The following is a 19,871-nucleotide window of genomic DNA, read 5'->3' as shown; positions in this document are numbered from 1 at the left end:
CTGGATGCGCAGGCTCAGCGGCCATGGCTCACGGGCCCAGCCGCTCCGTGGCATGTGGGATCTTCCCGGACTGGGGCACGAACCCGTGTCCCCTGCATCGGCAGGTGGACTCTCAACCACTGCGCCACCAGGGAAGCCCTCTACTATAGGTTTTTGCTTGGAAGTTTCCATGAGGCTTACATATAACAACAAATTTATAACAGTCTATTTAAAGCTGGTAGCCACTTAAATTCGAATGCATTCTGAAGGTCTACGTTTTCATCCCCCACCACATTTTATATTTTTGACGTTATATTTTATATCTTTTTATCTTGTGTATTCCTTAAGGAATTATTGTAATTAGTTATTTTTACTACTTTCTTCTTTTAACCTTCATACTAGCTTTATAAGTGATTGATGAACTCCTTTAGCTCTTGCTTGTATGGAAAACTCTTTTATTTCTTCTTCAATTCTGAATGATAACTTTGCGAGGTAGTCTTATTGGTTGAAAATTTTTTTCTTTCAGCACTCTGAATATATACTAAATCTTTTTTTGTTTGTTTGTTTCCACTCTATAAGCTCAGGCTAAGACAGTTCATCACACCCATTATTTTCTGTTATTTAATCCTTTTAAAATTGTTATAAGGAAAGTATAATTTAACATATAAGAAAACTAAGGGTTAGTGAGGTAAAATAATTTATGCAAGGTTATAGTGCTCATATAAACTAGAATTCAAGACCAACTCTAAAACTCATACTCTTTCTACCATATTGTATTGCCTCTGTAATGCTGTGGTTCACCAATTTTCAAAGTTAGAAATCTTTTTGCCCATTTTGAGGCAAAAATGTATCTTAAATATATTAATCTATTTGTATGGTATATCAAATACAGTATGGTCAAAATAAATTAATGTTTCTTTGATAACCTTAACTCTTGCAGGTGGTGTGAGTACAAGTAAATGAATGTTCAATGTATGCTCTAGGTATAAATACAGAAAGTATGGGGTGAGCTTCTATCCACAGGATAATATTTCCCTAAAGTTTTTCCTTCCCTTTTTCTTATTCTTTTAAAAAATAACTATGCTAATATAATTTCCTTTAAATCAAAAGTATGGAAAATTAATTACCAGTTATTTGAGAACACTAGAAGAACTCCAGTAGAATTTTAGATTGGCAGAAAGCCCTTAGAGAAATAAATTTCTCATTTTTACAGAGCATGAAAGTGACACCTAAGGAGTTGACTGACATATCCAAGGTAATAAAAATAAAAGATCAAGTTATACTTTTTTACTATTACGTTTCAAAAATCAAAAGGTGTTACTACTGAGTTAGTAGAGAGAGCATGAAAGAGCTACTATAGCATCATGTAAAACTTGGGACATGATGTTAAAAAATATACACTTTTAATAACTTCATTTTAATGATAGCAAAAAATCATTCTGGAATTACGAATGCTTAAAAACTGTCTACTTAAAAATTCAGTTGGTATTAATAGTAGTAGTTTCTAGGAGGGGACAAGGATGGCTAGAGGACAGGTAGAAGACACTCTTTCACTGTAGAGGCATCTTTGAAATTTTGTATTACATGACATATATTACATAAAAATAATAAATTAAAAAATGTTTTCAAAACTATAAAGCACTATAAAAACTTAGTTAGAGGAGAAGAACAACATCCTTTATACTTTCTCGGTGTTTTCTAACTCTGCATGATTTCTGATGCTGGCAGACACTTAAAAAAAAATATGTACCTTGTACTGGATAAAATTAAATTTTCTGGCAATGGAAAACTAAACTTCTATGCTTCAGGTTCCTTAGGTCTATAGTATTAAAATTTTTAGAACAGGTAAATCCATGTACTTACGCCTCCGTCTGCCTGTGTTGCTGTTCTTGAAGACAAGCTAGATCCATCATATGTTTAATTTGTGCTTTCAAATCTTTGTTCTGGAGGTGCAAATGGTGGCAATGAAGTTCTTTATTGAGTTCCTGGGGAAAACAAGACACACTATACCTCAGATTCATTTAAAAATGTTAAAATTAAATCAATTTTAATAAAACTTATTTTATATTGGTGTCAATAGTTTTAATTCTTAAAAATATGAAGTGGTATATGTTTAGGAACAATTTGAAAAACAAGTGTTCTGGTACAGGTGGTCTATGACTTACAAGTTTCAAATTTCCTCAGAAACTGAACATCAGGAACTCAGAACAAATTTTACTATAGTGACAGTTTCTTGGTCTATCCAACTTGTTCATAATACTTTGAAAGTACATGAATATGGCCCATTTTTGCTTAAATGTCATTTCTTCAGGGAGGCTTTTCCTAAGCTTCACATTTAAAGATGGACATTCTCCACCCCTGATAGTTTCTGCCATAGCATTGATTAGTAACAATTCCATTTATTTATTTGTTCGTAGATTCTCCATATTAGAATGTAAGGTATACCACCAGGACAGGGGCTATGTCAATACAATAAAAGTTTCATACAATAAAAATCTCTTGGGGGGCTTCCCTGGTGGTGCAGTGGTTGAGAGTCCGCCTGCCGATGCAGGGGGCACCCCGGTCCGGGAAGATCCCGCATGCCGTGGAGCGGCTGGGCCCGTGAGCCATAGCCGCTGAGCCTGCACGTCCGGAGCCTGTGCTCCGCAACAGGAGAGGCCACAACAGTGAGAGGCCCGCGTACCGCAAAAAAAATCTCTTGGGGAATTCCCTGGCAGTCCAGTGGTTGGGGCTCCATGCTTCCACAGCAGGGGGCATAGGTTTGATCCCTGGTTGGGGAGTTAAGATCCCACATGCCGCGAGGTGTGGCTAAAAAAAAAATAAAAAATTCTTACCTTCACCCAGTCTTGGTATAAGCTTCATTCTAGGCCAAAAGTGTAAAAAAGTTTTCGTAGGTTCCCTTATGTGCATATGCCCAAATGTTCTCTAATCTACCACCTAAAATTACTTATCTTTTCTCAAATCTACTAAACCTTAAGTATGGAAAACGTCAGCTAAGTGGATACACTAAAGTATGAATGGTAATAATCCAGTAGCATTCTCAGAATCTTAAATTGGAAAAATTTTAGTTAATAAAACGGAGTGAAATATTTTGGACATTGTAAGGGGCTGAGACAAAAATCCTATAAGCAGGGGAGCTGTGCCTAGAAACTTCCTACAGATAATTCCCATAATCCATTTTAGGTTTTCAATACTCCTTCCCAACCTGCAGTTGGCCACTGATTCTCTGTAAGCTTAAAGTTATTTTTTTCTTTTTCTTTTTTGTAATACTTCCTAAGCTAGTGGTGGGCACTATGACAGGGAAACAATGTAATTCTATGTGTCTGAGATATAGTAAAGTTGGGGGTTGTTTATTCACATGATTCATAATTATATTTCAAGAAATACAGCAAGTATTTTAGAGCAAACTCTCTTTAGGGAGTCAGGATGATACGGTTAGAGCATTGGCCTATGAATCAGGTGATTTTAGAGATGGCTCAACTATGACACACATGCTACCTGGAACCCAAAATATGGTCTTTATGGATATCAGTTTACTTGACTAAAATTTAAGAGCTTGCCTAGATGATCTCTTTAGTCTTTTCCAGTCAAAAAATTCAACGACCCTAAAAGTATGACCATGTTTGTCAAATATTCCACCTTTTCTCTTAAAAAAAAAAAAAAAAACCTTCTTTATTTACTCCCTCTGTTAATCTTATTGTTTTATCTTCTTGCACCACTCTTAAAGAGACAAGCCTTGACTGTATAATTATTTTACTCAATAATTGTTCTTGGCTAGTTTGTTGTCTTTGAAAAACAAAGTTACAATTTGAATCTTTTTCTTGTTTTGATACACTAATGACTGAATCTGATTGGAAGCGCATAGCCTATTATGAGAGCTACGGGGAGGTTAGTAATAGCTGAAGTAAGAATATAGTGAGAGGTAATATATAAAATGTGAAAGGTCTTCAGGTGCCATGCCAGACCTGGGAAATCATAACAGAGTTTACATTAGGGAGAAAGTACTGAAGAGTGATATGATCGGAGTTACCTTTTAGAAAGCTCATTTTGCTTGCAGTAGAGAGAATGAATTGCAGTAGAACACGAATGGAAGCATAAAGGTCAAACGTACCAGTCCAATAATGGGGGCTGGGAGTCTGAATTAGGGTAGTGGCAGGGGAGATACAGAGAAGTGGATAAATTCGTGAGGTTAAGAGGTAGATAATGCAGGAGGGTACAGAAAAAAGGGCAGCAATTTGAAAGTCACAGTACTGGATCTCTGTCCAGAGTTGTACAACTGTGGATAAATCTTTTCACAAAGTTATGTCTCAGTTTGTTTATGTAAGAAATAATGGCTTATACATAGATAACTGTTTCAGCTGTGAAAATATCCACAGGAAAAAAAAACTGAGAGTGGGATTAGGGTGATGGGAATGGAAACAGCTTTAATTGTAATTTTTTCAAAGTATTCATAATAAAATGCATTAAAAAACAAGAATTTAAAAATCAATTCCAGATTCATATTCAGGTGTGAAAAGTCCTGCTTAAAAGAGTAATAGAAGACAGATTATTAGAAAAATTAGATTTGACCATGGTGAAAAAATTTAAATTTATTGAAAATAACCTGAACAATATTAACTTTATAAATGCTACTAAGTAGCCAAAAAAATAGCAATAATAATATTACTAAAAAGAATACTGAACCATTTTAAAAATTGGGAATTTAATTTTTTAATTTAAAATTTAAATTTAATTTAAAAATATGGGAAAACAAAGGCAAACTAGTAAATAGCTACAATTGAGGTTTTTGCTTCTTTTAATATTAAAAAGTTCTTAAGTACTCCTCTAGTTGGAGTTGGGCTATATTTTAGATTGTTGATTACACAAATGTACTAGATTATAAGTATAATGTAAATTAAGCAAGGCTATTGAGAGATGAAAATAACATTTTAAAATGTATATCTATTAATTCTTTTTATGAATATAATGCCACTTGAACTGTACACTGGTAAAATTTATGTTATATTTTACCATATGCCAAAAACATTTTTTAGACCCTTCATGAGAAAGTTTTTGCTCACTAGAATGGCTAAATATTCTATTAGAACATCATGGCCGTAAGTAATAGTAAACAAAACTAACAAAAATACTTGTTATTTTATGTCATTTTGACAATGATAACCTTGAGAATAAGACTTCTTTAGATATACATAGTCTCTAACAAATAAGTGAAACATGACAAATATAAGTGAAACAAACCAAAAACTACTATAAACATTCAATATCTGCTACCTTTTCAAGAGAAACAGCTCTTGCGCACTGAGTGAGAAACACTCGTTTGGCCAGGATATCAGCTGTTTTCTCTGAAAACATATCCAGACTGTGGCTTGGGGACCCTGACAGGTACTTTGATGGAGGCTGTTGCATTCTATGATGGGCCTCTACAGCTTTAGATTCTCAGATCAAGCATGGAATTTCAGACGTTACCGTTTGAAAGCCTAGTTAATCCCTATTATAGATTACTGATTAATCATTGTTTTTTTTGCTTATTCCTTTTAAGTCATGTAAATATGTCCATTACGTAATCTTAAGAGGAATATGGCATTTTAAAATAAGTGCGCTTTAGTTTTCTTCTAGAGCAGATATTCTTAAGGTTGTATTAATGGAAAAAATGACCAAAAAAAAAAAAAAAAGTAAAATTGTATGAATGTTCCCCCCCCCCCCCCCCACAATCGTCCATCTAGGAGAAGATCTATATATAGCTCTTTAATCAGATTCTCAAAGGCATCTATGACCCAAAAAGGTCAGAAACACTGTTCTGGAGGAAAAATAGCAAATGTATTTTATAATACAGCTAATGCTGCTGTGTTCCTTTTGTGCACACCTTTCTTTGGTTATTGATGTCTATGATGTTGTGGCCTAGAATATTAAACTATTATTTATCAACCACTCGTTATGTATTAAGTGGTGCTAGGCCTTTGCATACAGCATTTTATTTAAGTTCATAATGCCTTAAATATATTTTAAAGATGAGAAGTTAAGACAGTGAAGTTAAACAACTTGCCCCAAGTTATATGGTTAGTGTTAGAGTTAGTATTCAACACAACTATTAGAGTTAGTATTCAACACAACTATCAAATAATGGAATTACCAACCACTTCAACTCCAGTGTCTATCCTCTATCCAATATTTACATTCTTGCTATAGGGAATATTAATATTCTAAAGTGCTTTGTCAATTAAGTTAAGTTATAAAATCTCATTAAAGTATGCTTTGTACTACATTTAATTCCCAATCTACTGAACTAACTGGCTGGCATACTTTCATCAAGATATTGTGAAGACTTCTAGGACTGCTGGGTGTCGATTAAACTGTTGGTTGGCCCTCAATGAATTTCCACACTAAAGAACTATTCAGTCTCTGTTTATCCTTGGCCCTCTTCTTAGGAAACAAGGTATCTGTTGCTCACTGCTCCAATTTTACTACCTTGTACTGTCATCATTCACTACTCCTGCTAGTCTCCTCTCCCTTCAGTCTGAGCTTCAGTGTTAAAAGGATGGACATTTATATCGATTTTCCTAGTTATGCTGCATTGGTTAATATCTTTAAATTATAACAAAAAATTGATATCTTTGAATATTAACAGTCACTAGCTGCATTCATTTGTACTGAATATTTTATACTCCATTTCACCTGTATTTATTTTCAGTTTAATGCTTTTCTAGAAATTTTAAGATTTCAGAGCTGATACATAATATAGACTTTCAGAAGAGCATCATCAAATTAAAGACTTTAGATACTCTTCCTTTAAAAAAAAAGAGTATAAAAAAGTTGTTCTTTTAAAGTATTAGGTATTTAGAGATCAAAATTAGTTACTTTGTAGCAGTTTGTTTGCTAGCTGCTTATTCCATATTAATTTTCCCCTTCTTTCTTATTAAGAGAACTCTAATTTTATTCAGGATGATAATATGTCCAGCAAAACACTCACCCTTCCAGATTCCCCTGTATCTAGGGATAGCCACGTGACAATTCTAGTCAATTCAGATATGTCTGTTAGGGATTTCTGGAAAAGTTTTTGCTTTCCCAATACAGATATCTCTCTCCCCTTTCTTTCATTCCTCTTCTGGCCTAAGTGTGAACTCAAGACTAAAGATGGAATAGTGTTATCACAACTATGAAAAGAAAAGTATAATGATGACACTGAAGACATTTGGGAGGTACTTTATTAGGAATGAACTGCATACTTCTGTAGCTTACTATTGTTAAGGGAGAAAACTATCTGTAACATTGTAGCTGAACACAATTATGATCTGATTCAGCCATTAACCATCATTACCCATCGCTACTCTTTATAAATATAAACTTTTGCCATTCTAGGTGGAATATCTTCAGTTTAGTACATAAAAATAAATGCATACGGCTTTCAAACTGGCTTTCTTTAGCTATAATACAAATAATGCTGACCACATTTAAAACTATTTTTGCACAAAATATCAAGTATTAAAACAAACTTACATTACCTACATGATGAAACCTCAAGTACAGTCTGAAATAGAATTACTTCATTCTAGCTTAAGAGTTCCTCATAAAAGGATGCAATCACTTAAGAATAACATTTAAAAGTAACTTTACTCTTCTGAAAGTACAGGAAAGGCAAATCTAATAGGTAATCAGGGAGGCAGAAGGTATATTCAGTTAAAAACAGTAAAATGAGTCAAATCTCCGGGAGATGGACCAAAAGTTGTCTTATGAAAGGTATTTACTCAATAACAAAGACAATGGGTTTAAGGAACTCAGTTCTTAGAAAATAAATCTGAATCTACAAACACATATGTACCTTTGGAATATGACCATTTTGACCTAAGAGTCCCATTTCAGTTTCCACACGATGGAGCCAATTAGTATTCTCATCAAATTGCTTCAGTTCCTCTTCCTTTTTCTTCTCCAGGTAGCAGCGGCGAGTTTTCAACATTGCGAGTCTATGATCTCTTTTGCAAGTGGCCTGAAAAATAATGCATTTAATAGTCAACCTTTTATGATACGTGATGTATGTGATATTAGTACAGTAGTATATTTCCTTTTAAGTGTGCTATTGTTGTCTATTAAATTAGGCTATACTTTTGTACTTAAAGCTATTTCCCCTTTGAAATCTCACAACTACTGCTTGCAGGAAAACAGGAAATTGAGTTGAGTCATTTTTATAAAATTACATGTTGAGAGTTTATGACTTTAAGAAATACAATGGCCAAATTGAAGACTATCACTTTTTTTTTTTTTTTGCCAAAATACATTCCTTTAAATGTTGCATTTGAAAAGTTCATGTGAGGCCTGATAAATCTCATGATTTCCTTACTCAAAACAAAATAGATACATGTCCTGCTCTTGTCTTTCCTTCAGTTTGAAAGATGTGAAGAAGTAAAGTATTCTATTGTTGTGGTTTTGTCTACAAGGCCTTTAGATTGGCTGTTGCCAATGAAAGAAAAGACAGCTTATATCCAGGTGTCATAAACATCTGATCTCGCCTGATGGTTGGTTCAGGACACATACTGGATAGTCCAAATATTTTTGGTGTTTTACCTACACATGAATTGAGATCAAAACTGGCCTTCTGGTTTTTTACCCCAAGGGTCTTGCACACTATCATGGGCCAGAACAGCTTGACTTCTTTGGACTATTTTCCAAAAGACACTAAACTCAGTAATCATCAGATGTGATAGCTGGACCTGAGACAACAGATCCCCAAAGATTAGAACAAGCACTTGTAGCTGCTTTTGGAAGTAGGGATGAACACATCCTATGAAAAAAAAAGAAAAATGGAAAAAAAAAAATGAAGAAAGGAGCAGGAACTATATTTGAACTTGATTAAAAACCTACTCTCTTTAGGAGATTAAGTTCTACTTCCTTATTATCTTTTATAAAAGGTAAGTTGACATTTTGAGGAAAAGCCAGCCATTAAAGAAATTTGCAAAAATAGGTAATAATGTCACTCTTCTCACTACCTCTTTTTGTTTTAGAAAATAATTAGTTATTTTTCATTAAAGTGTTACGTTGTCATGCAATGGGTAATTGATTGTTCTTAAGTTAGCTAATACATAATATATTTTTGTAAATTTCAGTTTAAATTTCTAATAGAATATTGGTAGATGAAATCCACATAAACAAAAGCTCTTTGGGGTCCTAATATTTTACTTTAAAGCAGAAAGGGGTCCTGAAACCTGAAAAGTTTAGAGCCACTGGTATCCAACAGAAGGTAGGATATGTGGCTTCTTGACTTTCTTCTGCTATTCAGCAGGTGTGAAAACTTAGGCAAGTCAATCTCAGTGGCTCTTCAGTCACCTTATTTGAAAAATGAACATAAAAGTATTGTACCTGCCTGAAGGAAGGCATTATATCAAACTACCTTTATTTTCCTTTAATGTTTAAAAATGTTGTAGGTACTCTTAGAAACCAGGGCAGGACATGATCTGCGGGTCTGATGGCAGTCAATATTTAATACCAAAAGATCCTGACTAAAAATCCCAGAGGGTATGTTTTTTGAGTTTGTACTTCTAATGTTCATCAAATGTAGATTCTATGATGGTTCTCCATGCGGACATTTTCCATCAGGGTAATTCTTATTGAATTACTGTTCTGAAATAAATACCAAGTAAGTGTTTGGAAATAAATTCTAAAATATGTATGTTAAACCCTGACATTAAAGTTAATTGTTTCCCATTAAAGTTTCAAAAAAGCTTTACATATTTTATTAACAAAATCTCCAGAATAACACAAAAGGTCTCGAGTGAGAATAAGCATGAAATTCTAAAATTTAGGTATTATTATTGCTTTGTGCAAAAGAACTGACTGCTAACACGATAAACTGATTATTTCACTGAAAATAATTTGTGTATTATCTTTATATGACTATAAAATTACCCCGGAACTTCACTTTAATACTACTCTCAGAGTCCATACTCAAGAACCATTTATAGCTTAATCAGTGAGATTCTTTCAGCAATTATGAGAGTAAACCTCTTCAGAGAGGGTCCAAGACAAATATAAAATTCCTTGACCTAGCAAGCAGTTTAGTAAAACTATAGTTTGACACTTCTGTGAGAACAAACTCAGCCTCTAGATGTCTTTCTATGTTTTTCAATAGTTTACAACCAATAAACTTAAGAGGTTTTATTCTCATTGCTTAGGTAAGTCTCATTAGCTATTAGACTTAGCTATTCTTAGTCTCATAAGAATAGCTATAAGAATTGGAACATGGATTGAAATGACCAAAAGTGAGATATCAGAAAAGACAAGTGGGTTGAAAAAAGCAGAATAAAGATGAAAACAGAAAAAAATTACAGAAACCAGCCAAAGCCATTTCCTTACTCTATGTCTTAATGTTTCCAAGCATGCACATTCACAATTCAATGGGGTAAGTAAAACAGGCTAAAATAACTATGATTTAAATTAGCTTGGGATTAAATAGACCAAACTTACTAATTGTACTAATATTCTAATGTTCAAAAAATGGCAATCTGATTCTAAGCTCTGATAATACACTACTCATTTGCTTCAAAGACTGCCTTTTGACTACACAAATAGACCATATAATTCTTGGCAACCAAAGCTTCCACAATTTGGCCTTTTATTCTACCCGGAATTGACTAATTCCCAATATGGCAAAATATGTCTTATATCATGTGCCATTTCCAATCTATTTATAGTGGTTAACTCTGGCAACTTCAGATTCAGAGAGAAAGAGTGCTGTAATCAATCAATGATATCTGCTATGGGTAAAGCAGTGGGAATTGACAGGAAGTGTTGAGAGTATAGTTATGTACTTCCACATACACTGACCTACAAATATGCTGTGCTCTGGTCAAACTGGTGTCCTCATTTGAATACACTATTCCTTTTATTCTTTCCCCACTAATATTCTCATGCAACGCCCAGTATAAATCTCATCTCTCCACTAGGAAGCCTTTCTCTACCACAACAACTGGAAGCCACTGTTTTCTCCTTTGAATGGCTATAGCACTTAAAGTACTTATAGTATAGCAGAATGATTAAAAGTGCAGACTGAGGCCAGACATCCAGAGTTTAATATTGGTTCAACCACATTAATTAGGTGTATAACTCTAGACAGCTTACTTTAATTCTCAGTATCTCTGTTGCTCACAAATGGTGATAATACAGGATCTACCTCATAGGCTTGTTATAAATACTAAATGAATTAACCCATGCAAAGGACTTTGAAAAGTGTCTGGCACATAGTTAATGCTCAACAATATTAGCTGTTTTTATTATTGCTCTACTCCTTACATCACAATCATATAGTGCTGTGTCATTTTTATATCAGTTTATTGCTCCAACTAGCTTATAAATTACTGAAGTACATATATTGTCTTACACTTTTTTTTAACCTCTATTGTGTCTAGCACAATGCTCTGCATATAAACAAAAGTGTTCAAAACAAGCTGTTGTTAAAAGTTGAGATATTAAGTCACTAGCAGTTTTCCATGACTGAATTTCTTGCCTTTTTTCAAGAGATAAATCAGGTAATTGCACTTTCAGATAATTGATATTTATTTAATGGATACCTACACAAAATTGAGAATTATTATCCCCACTGAAAATAACTCTATAATAAATGCAATTAATTGAGATAATACATACAACTTTTAGAATAGGTAAATATAGCAGTATTTCAGAATTCCATTTAACAAACATATGAAAGGATTTCACAACAACAAACTGATATATTAATTCTATGAGATATTCTGTTATTTGGAAGTCATGAAGGTCATCAAAAATACTGGCAACAATTTTGCAGTTCAAGAAAGTTAAAGTACAACTACAGCAACAAATTTCAAATAAAGATATAAATTCTATTTTTCTTCTGCCTTAAAAGGATGTGAGGAATATTTTAAATGCATTTGATAAACAAAATCAAAAAGAAATTTTCAGTATTCAATACATTATAAACTATAGGCCCTATGCTGTACAGAAGTAGATCTCTAGGGTTTATTTGTCTTGTATAACTAAAACTTTGTACTCTTTGACTAATACTTCCTGGTTTCGCCTTCCCCACAGCCTCTGGCAACCACCATCTGATTCTACTTCTGAGTTTGACGATTTTAGATTTTTCATATAAATGGTATCATGTAAAATTTGTCCCTCTGTGTCTGGCTTATTTCACTTAGCATGTCCTCCAGGTTCATCTATGTTGTTGCAATTGGTAGAATTTTCTTCTTTTTTAAAAGCTGAATGATAGTCTATTGTTGTATACTTAAAAATGGCTAAGAGGGTAGGTCTCATGTTAAGTGTTGTTATTAATATAATACTACTACTAATAAAGAGGGTGGGAGGAAACTTTAGGATGTAAGGTACAGGCTTATAGCATAGATTATGGTGATGGTTTCACTAGTATATATTTATCACCAAACCCGTCAAGTTGTCTATATTAAATATTTATGGGTTTTTTCATACATCAATCATATATATCAATAAAGTGGTTTAAAACAAAGATAGCTTCAATAAGGCATAATAAATGCATATTCAGTAAATAAATTACTAATTTTGATAATATAGCTTAATAGCTACTTATAAATTCATAGTCATGATATATTTATTAATACTTTATGATTAATTTCTTAGCATATCACATCTTTCCCATTTCATAGGCTGACAAAAACCTAAAATGTTAGTTTCTTAAAGCACTATACTACTAAGTATAAAATAGTACTTAAAAGTGCAATTAACCTTATCATCAATGAACACCAAACTGGGGGAAATCCAGTATTTTCAAAATGTTTATTTTTCTGATCTTTGGTGCTCTGGAGTTGCACACCTCCAAGTATACATTCTTTTATCCTGCTTAGAACTCATGTTTCTTGAATTTACATCTTATTCACATCTTAATAGTCCTAGAAAATTCTGAGCCTTAGACTTTGCACATTACCCTTTGTTCTTTTGCACTAATGTATCTCCTTCAGAATATCTATTAGATGAATGCATGACTTTCTAGTCTATCTTTCAAATAGCAACATCTTGTTCACATCTGCTATCTTTTTATCCTGTATGTGGTGTGATTTCCTCAGATCTCCCAGTTCTTTAATTCTCTCTTTAGCTGTATCTAACATGCATAAAAGGAAAGGGATAAGAGCTCAGGATCTGGAATCAGCTGGCTTGAGTTCAAATCATAGCTCTTACTCTATGAGCTGGGTAACCTTTGGCAGAATGACTTCTCTGTGCCTTGGTTTCCTCACCTTAATTACAAGGACAATAATATCACATAGCCCACAGGATTTTCTGAGAATTAAATGAGTTAATGTACGTGAAGTATTTAAAACATTGTCCAGTATTGTACCTATAAACTGAAATTTTAAGTTTCAGTAAATAAATCTTTACTTTCTGGAAGTGTCATTTGTTTTCTTCTCATATATGTATGTCCTTTTTTTCTTTGATTCCTTTATTGTTAAGTCCTTCTTTGATGACTTTATTCATTTTTATAGGTTTTATCAGATTGCTATAGTATCTGACGTTTGGGGGATTCTGTCATATTTGCTAACTCTGCTGACTTGCTTGTGGAGGATTGTTTCATGGGTTTTGTAAGTTTGGACAGTGAGCTCTCATTAGTGGTTTGAATTGAGGATCTGTTTCACTAGGCTGATTCTGCATTGCCTTTGCTCAGTTTCCTATAGATTATCACTGCTCTGATACCATTTTCTGTGCTAATGTCTCACTTTAGGGATTTGCTAAATAAAACACATGGATTATAAAAGTATAATCTATAATGAAAATCTGTAGTGAAAAGCATATCTATAATGACAGTCTTCAAATGAGACTTTTTTTTCTTACCCTAGGCTTGGTTCCTTGTTTTCCTGTGCTAGTTGGTAAAATGTTTTCTCCTGCTGTATTTCCAATATGAAGAGTGAAGGTCTCTGAGATTCCTGGCTTTATGTGGGGACTGTCATTTCTAACTCCCTGTCTCCCTCGGGCCCCTTACCTAAGTAGTGGTGTACATCAAAGCAGGGTTGTGAAAGTGGTCTGTGTGTGTGAAGGGGAAGGGCAGTGCACTACTACATTAAATAATAAAACTGATTAAAAGTTGATCTGGTTTTTTTTTTTAGCACTGATGCAGTGGAAACTGTAACAATGTCAGTGACAAAATATTCTTCCCTGGGGAGGAAAAAAACCTCCCATTGGTCTAAGTTGTAAACTACTGCCTGCATCTGGGGTGGACTGTTCTCACTGCCCCATGTTGGTACCCAACTCTCCCTGAGTGTGTTACCTACCTGTTAAGCATTCCATCATCCTCACAGAAGCAACAGTCATAACTGAGATTTTAGGGGTTTTGTTTCCTTTTTGTTTCTCACACCTAGAAATTTGTTTTCTTGTAGACTTAACTATACATTTAAAACTATACATTTATAAACTATACATTTAAAATGTCTTCTGCATTTCCTCTAGCATTTCTAGGGATTTGTAGAGAATGGATGATTAAGCAACATCGCCTATCATATTTCTAGAATTATAAGTCCCCATGTTTTTACATTCTCTACAATTTAAGGATAAAGTTGTTAAATACCTTTTCTACTTTGTCTTCAGAACACATCATTTCTATTTGCTTATGGCACTGTTGTTGATAGAATGATTTAAGTTCATTTTCTTTAAGTAACATTTCTAACTTCAGATATTCTTGCCTGATTTCTTCTCGATTCTGGAACAAGCAGTTCAGAATTTCTTGAAATCTACGAAAAATAAAACACATAGAATCTCAGTATTTTGTGACAGATAATGCAAAGTTTACTTAAAGAAATGCATGGGAAACCATAAACAAGACGAAAAGATAATCCTCAGAATGGGAGAAAATATTTGCAAATGAAGCAACTGACAAAGGATTAGTCTCCAAAATATACAAGCAGTTCATGCAGCTCAGTATCAAAAAAAGAAACAACCCAATCCAAAAATGGGCACAAGACCCTAAATAGACATTTCTCCAAAGAAGATATACAGATTGCCAACACACACATGAAAGGATGCTCAGCATCACGAATCATTAGAGAAATGCAAATCAAAACTACAATGAGGTATCACCTCGCACCAGTCAGAATGGCCATCATCAAAAAGTCTGCAAACAATAAATGCTGGAGAGGGTGTGGAGAAAAGGGAACCCTCTTGCACTGTTGGTGGGAATGTAAATTGATACAGCCACTATGGAGAACAGTATGGGGGTTCCTAAAAAAACTAAAAATAGAACTACCATAGGACCCAGCAATCCCACTACTGGGCATAAACCCTGAGAAAACCATAATTCAAAAACAGTCATGTACCACAATGTTCATTGCAGCTCTATTTACAACAGCCAGGACATGGAAGCAACCTAAGTGTCCATCGACAGATGGATGGATAAAGAAGATGTGGCACATATATACAATGGAATATTATTCAGCCATAAAAAGAAACGAAACTGAGTTATTTGTAGTGAGGTGGATGGACCTAGAGTCTGTCATACAGAGTGCAGTAAGTCAGAAAGAGAAAAACAAATACCGTATGCTAACACATATATATGGAATCTAAAAAAAAAAAACACACAAAAAACGGTCATGAAGAACTTAGGGGCAAAATGGGAATAAAGACACAGACCTACTAGAGAATGGACTTGAGGATATGGGGAGGGGGGAAGGGTAAGCTGGGACAAAGTGAGACAGTGGCATGGACATATATACACTACCAAACGTAAAATAGATAGCTAGTGGGAAGCAGCCGCATAGTACAGGGAGATCAGCTCGATGCTTTGTGACGACCTAGAGGAGTGGGAAAGGGAGGGTGGGAGGGAGGCACAAGAGGGAGGGGATATGGGGATATATGCATACATATATTCACTTTGTTATACAGCAGAAACTAACACAACATTGTAAAGCAATTATACTCCAATAAAGATGTTAAAAAAAATGAAATGCATGAACAAGAGAATATACACCATTCATAGAATTAGATTCAATGATAAACAGTAAATAGGTTTGAGTGACTTTTTTCCCATTAAACAACAAAAAATGTTTGGAATGGGTTCTGAACTTTATTTTTACAGCACTGGGTTTCTCTCTCTCTCCTCCAAAGATCGTGTTATTAAAAGATATAGGTATTTTAAGGTCTATGGTATTAGTCATATACTGTATTTGGTCTGCATAATCCAGTAGCTTACCAAAAATAAAATATTTTGTATGTAAGAAAAGGATGATAAGGTGGACCTGTACTCTCCCAATTCATAAGACCTCAGAAGCAACACAGTATTATGTGTTCTTCTGGTGTTGGCTCGCTGTGAAGAAATAAGCAGTGGGTGGCATAATCATATGGTGCCTCTATGGCGCCCTAGGGAAAGTGAGATAGCCAGTTTTTAGCTTTAGAACTTGTTACAGTGAAAACACACCATATGGTTAGGTACCCCCTACAGCTTGGCTAAGAGTCAGCTGACAATGCCAGGACCGAAAACATCCAAGTTTACAATGTGGTAAATCTAGGAAAAGCCCCTCCACTGTGCTTCCTCCAAAGGGCAATATAGATATAGGGAATCAAAGTTGGGGAGTGTGACTCACATCTCCTGCAAATGCATAAAGACCTCAAGCTGAATCACTTCTATGAAAGCCCTAAAAGGAGCCTGCAATCCTGCATTCTCCAGGGTCAGCAGAATATTGGTCACAGATCAGGTCTGAGCTACAGTAACAGTATAAACAATCGCACATAGGCAAACAATTTTTCTCTCAAAGAAAAATTAACTTGAAGCTTTTAAAATAAAATGGTAAAGAAGTATATGCATTTAAAAATAAAGTTTCTTTGGCCAGAATTTTAGATATATTTGTAAGGATCTGTGGTAAAAACACTGACAATTTACGTCAGTAGTTCTTAATGAAACTATTGAGAATGAATATAAACCACAATACATCGACTTTACTGCAGTTTTGTCAAACTGATAAATATTTCATAGGAAGTATGTATGGACATTGCAGTTTCACTGTATTATATTACAACAAGGCTAAGGCCAGTAAATGATTTGATAAGTTATCTTTAGGTTACAACCAAAGATAATTTCTTAGTTTTCCTGGAACACTTCACCCAAGGACATAGTTAAATATTTGTCAATTTCAAAATTTTATGGTCCAGATTTATTTTAGTTGGTGGTGTATAGTTTAGGATGGAAGGAAGGGAATTAGTATCAAAGGTTTCTAGAGAGCTCTTTTTAAAAAAAAAACTGTCATTTTAAAAACAGAGAGCCCTAAGGGATTGACTAATAATAACTATTTTCTAGTCATTTAAAACATTCAAATAGCTAGAAAAGAAAAATCTTTGCTAATAACTTTAGGTGACATATGATAAACTCTAGACAATTTTCTTGGTATAGTCACAAGTGAAGTTTTATAATTACTCTGTATAAAGAACAACTGTACTTTCTTTTTATGATTTTTTGAATATTATCTTTCCAAATAGCTTTAATAGAGAGCAAATACTGTATATTCTTCCCTTTATCTGTTTAAACTTCATAAAAATGTTATTTTTTAAAGAAAATGAAAATTCATGCCATTAAAAAAATTCTATGTGAAGTATGATCAAAGGTATTCCATATATTTATTTAAGGAGACAGATACTTTTGTGAGAAAATGACAAAGGCTATGGGGTATATAATTTTATTATTACCTGCTTTATAAATACAAGTAAATTATTTAACCTGTTGAGTGAATTAAAACTCAAAGTTTTTATTGTTGGTTAAGTCAGGCTGAAATGCAAAAAATATCCAAATAAGTGTTTATTTCATAGCTCAGGCCATCTCCTTCTTGAATCATTTTACCAGAAAGAAAGAGTCAATGACTTAAAGCCACATCAACTCCAGAAAAGTCTACCAATTTGTAAGGTTTTAATTGGCAACTAGATCTGGTTAAGCACTGCTGAGCAATTTTATGCAAGCAACGACTCCAAATTTGAGCAGTTGGTCACTGCTTTAATTTTCAAGAAACATGCATCACCGACAAGATATCTGGTTGCATGAGGACCAATCCCACATTTGACTAACAAAATATAATAAAACACAACTAATAACATAGCAGAGTTAAAAGCTTTCATTGTTAAGATTAAAGGAATATGAGGAATCATTTTGCTTAAGTTATTTTTTAAAAGACACTGTAAAATTGGTAGAATATAACAAAAAGCATTGTAAGACTATTAAATATAACTTTATTTTGTCAATGGGTTGTTAGGGGGATTAATAGAAAATAATTTAAACACTTTAGGAAATCTCTGGTATAAACAGAGCTATTGTACTATAACAATACATAGGTCAACTTTATGCTATATGAAAAATGGACTCATTATCACTGATAGAGAGAAATAACTGTTTAATTACTTCTTATGGTATTTGTAAAATAGCATAGCATGGGAGCAAAGGATTAATACTTGAAAGAGATGATATATATTTCTTGCCCTTATCTGTAAGTTAGAAAACAATACCCCACTTCAAATTTCAGAGTTGTTGTAGTGATCAGATGAAATTAATGTGGGCCTAAAAATCATCAAAATCTACAAAGCCACTGCCAACTAGTCTTCCTTATGTACCCTAAAACATCTTCTACAAACTCAAGAGTCCCAAAACACTATGAATAATCAATGGCTTAAGATGTAGTTAGTTTTCATACTAATGATAATAGAAAATTAGCTTTGGAGAATAATTACTCAATTTTAATCAAAGGTGAACAGATTCCTTTCCTACAGGGCCTCTTAGAGCTTTTAATATGCTGATGTACTTTGGAAACCTCTTAGATTCCTTAAGTAAGGAATAATTTTCAAACTTGTTTGATCCAAGAATTCCTTACTGTCTGCTTAAAACTACTCAAGATTTACAGCTTTTGAACTATTGTCCCATCAGGACAACTTGGAAATTGTCTTAATTGCTTAGGAAAAAAGTACTTGCAAGTACTGTATTACAGCTTTCTTTTTTTAAAATTTACCTGCTAAGAGCTTAGAGGGTACAGATCATATTTCTGTGTCAATTTATATCACTGAGAGATGTCCCTTCAAATAATTAACTGCTTAAACTCAATTAAGTGGATTATTAGAGTTATATAAAGTCAGGAAAGGGTAGGTACGATTTACATGAACCATGTAAATAATGATAATGCCAGATGCTTGAATGTTTGTGTCCCCCCAAATTTAAATGTTGAAACCTAACACCCAAGCTGATGGTATTGGGAAGCGGAGCCTTTGGGAGGTGATCAGGTCATGAGGGCAGAGACCCTATGGATGGGATTAGTGCCCTTATAAAAGAGCCTCCAGAGAGATCTCCCTCTCTTTTGGCAATGTGAGGATTCAAGGAGAAGTCTACAATGTGGAAGAAGGTCCTCAAACAACCATGCTGGCACCCTGATCTAGGACTTCCAGCTTCCAGAACTATAAGAAATAATTTTTTGTTTGTTTGTTTATACACTACCCAGTCTGTGGTACTTCGTTATAGAAGCCAGAAGGGAGTAAGACACCACAGAAGAAAAATATGGAAACTACTAAAAACCAATTTCATAAGTGGCATAATTGGCTTTACTTTCTCCATCTTATACCTAAGACCTGGTTCTCATTATCTGTATAATCACACTTAAAATTACCTGAACTCCAACGTGTGCAATATAAGACCAATTCAGTGACTTTCTGAATTCAGCTGAGAATATATAAAGACATACAACCAATGATGATGATAACAAAGTATCTGACTAAATTTTAAACTTTAAATAGCTGACTAAATTTCACAAAATCCTCAAACTGAGATCTTAATGTCAATTTTACCTTTCAATTTCTTTTTCCTGAGGGTTTGAAATCATTACTTTGTTATTTTCATCAGTAAAGGCTTTCTGTTCTTCATAGGCCTTTAGTTTTTCTTTTAACATTAAAATCTAATA

The 19,871-nt window shown here is 33.9% G+C and overlaps 1 protein-coding gene across 2 annotated transcripts in view; it reads right to left on the bottom strand.

The window, feature by feature from the left end:
- Positions 1 to 19,871, bottom strand: part of KIF18A (kinesin family member 18A) — a 79,595-nt gene that overhangs the window by 38,097 nt on the left and 21,627 nt on the right. For both annotated transcript variants that reach the window (XM_027115129.1, XM_027115130.1), the window contains 4 exons: positions 19,759 to 19,865; positions 14,525 to 14,687; positions 7,796 to 7,960; positions 1,843 to 1,964 (listed from right to left, as the gene is read on the bottom strand). In XM_027115129.1, coding sequence (XP_026970930.1) covers positions 1,843 to 1,964; positions 7,796 to 7,960; positions 14,525 to 14,687; positions 19,759 to 19,865 — 557 coding nt within the window. The remainder of the gene's footprint in view (positions 1 to 1,842; positions 1,965 to 7,795; positions 7,961 to 14,524; positions 14,688 to 19,758; positions 19,866 to 19,871) is intronic.

Source organism: Aethalodelphis obliquidens, unplaced genomic scaffold, assembly GCF_003676395.1.
Source record: "Aethalodelphis obliquidens isolate GAN/ISIS:26980383/991018 unplaced genomic scaffold, ASM367639v1 scaffold14, whole genome shotgun sequence".
Lineage (NCBI taxonomy): Eukaryota > Metazoa > Chordata > Mammalia > Artiodactyla > Delphinidae > Aethalodelphis > Aethalodelphis obliquidens.
The sequence above is the reverse complement of the archived record's forward strand: the minus strand, read 5'-3'. Positions and strand labels throughout refer to the sequence as shown.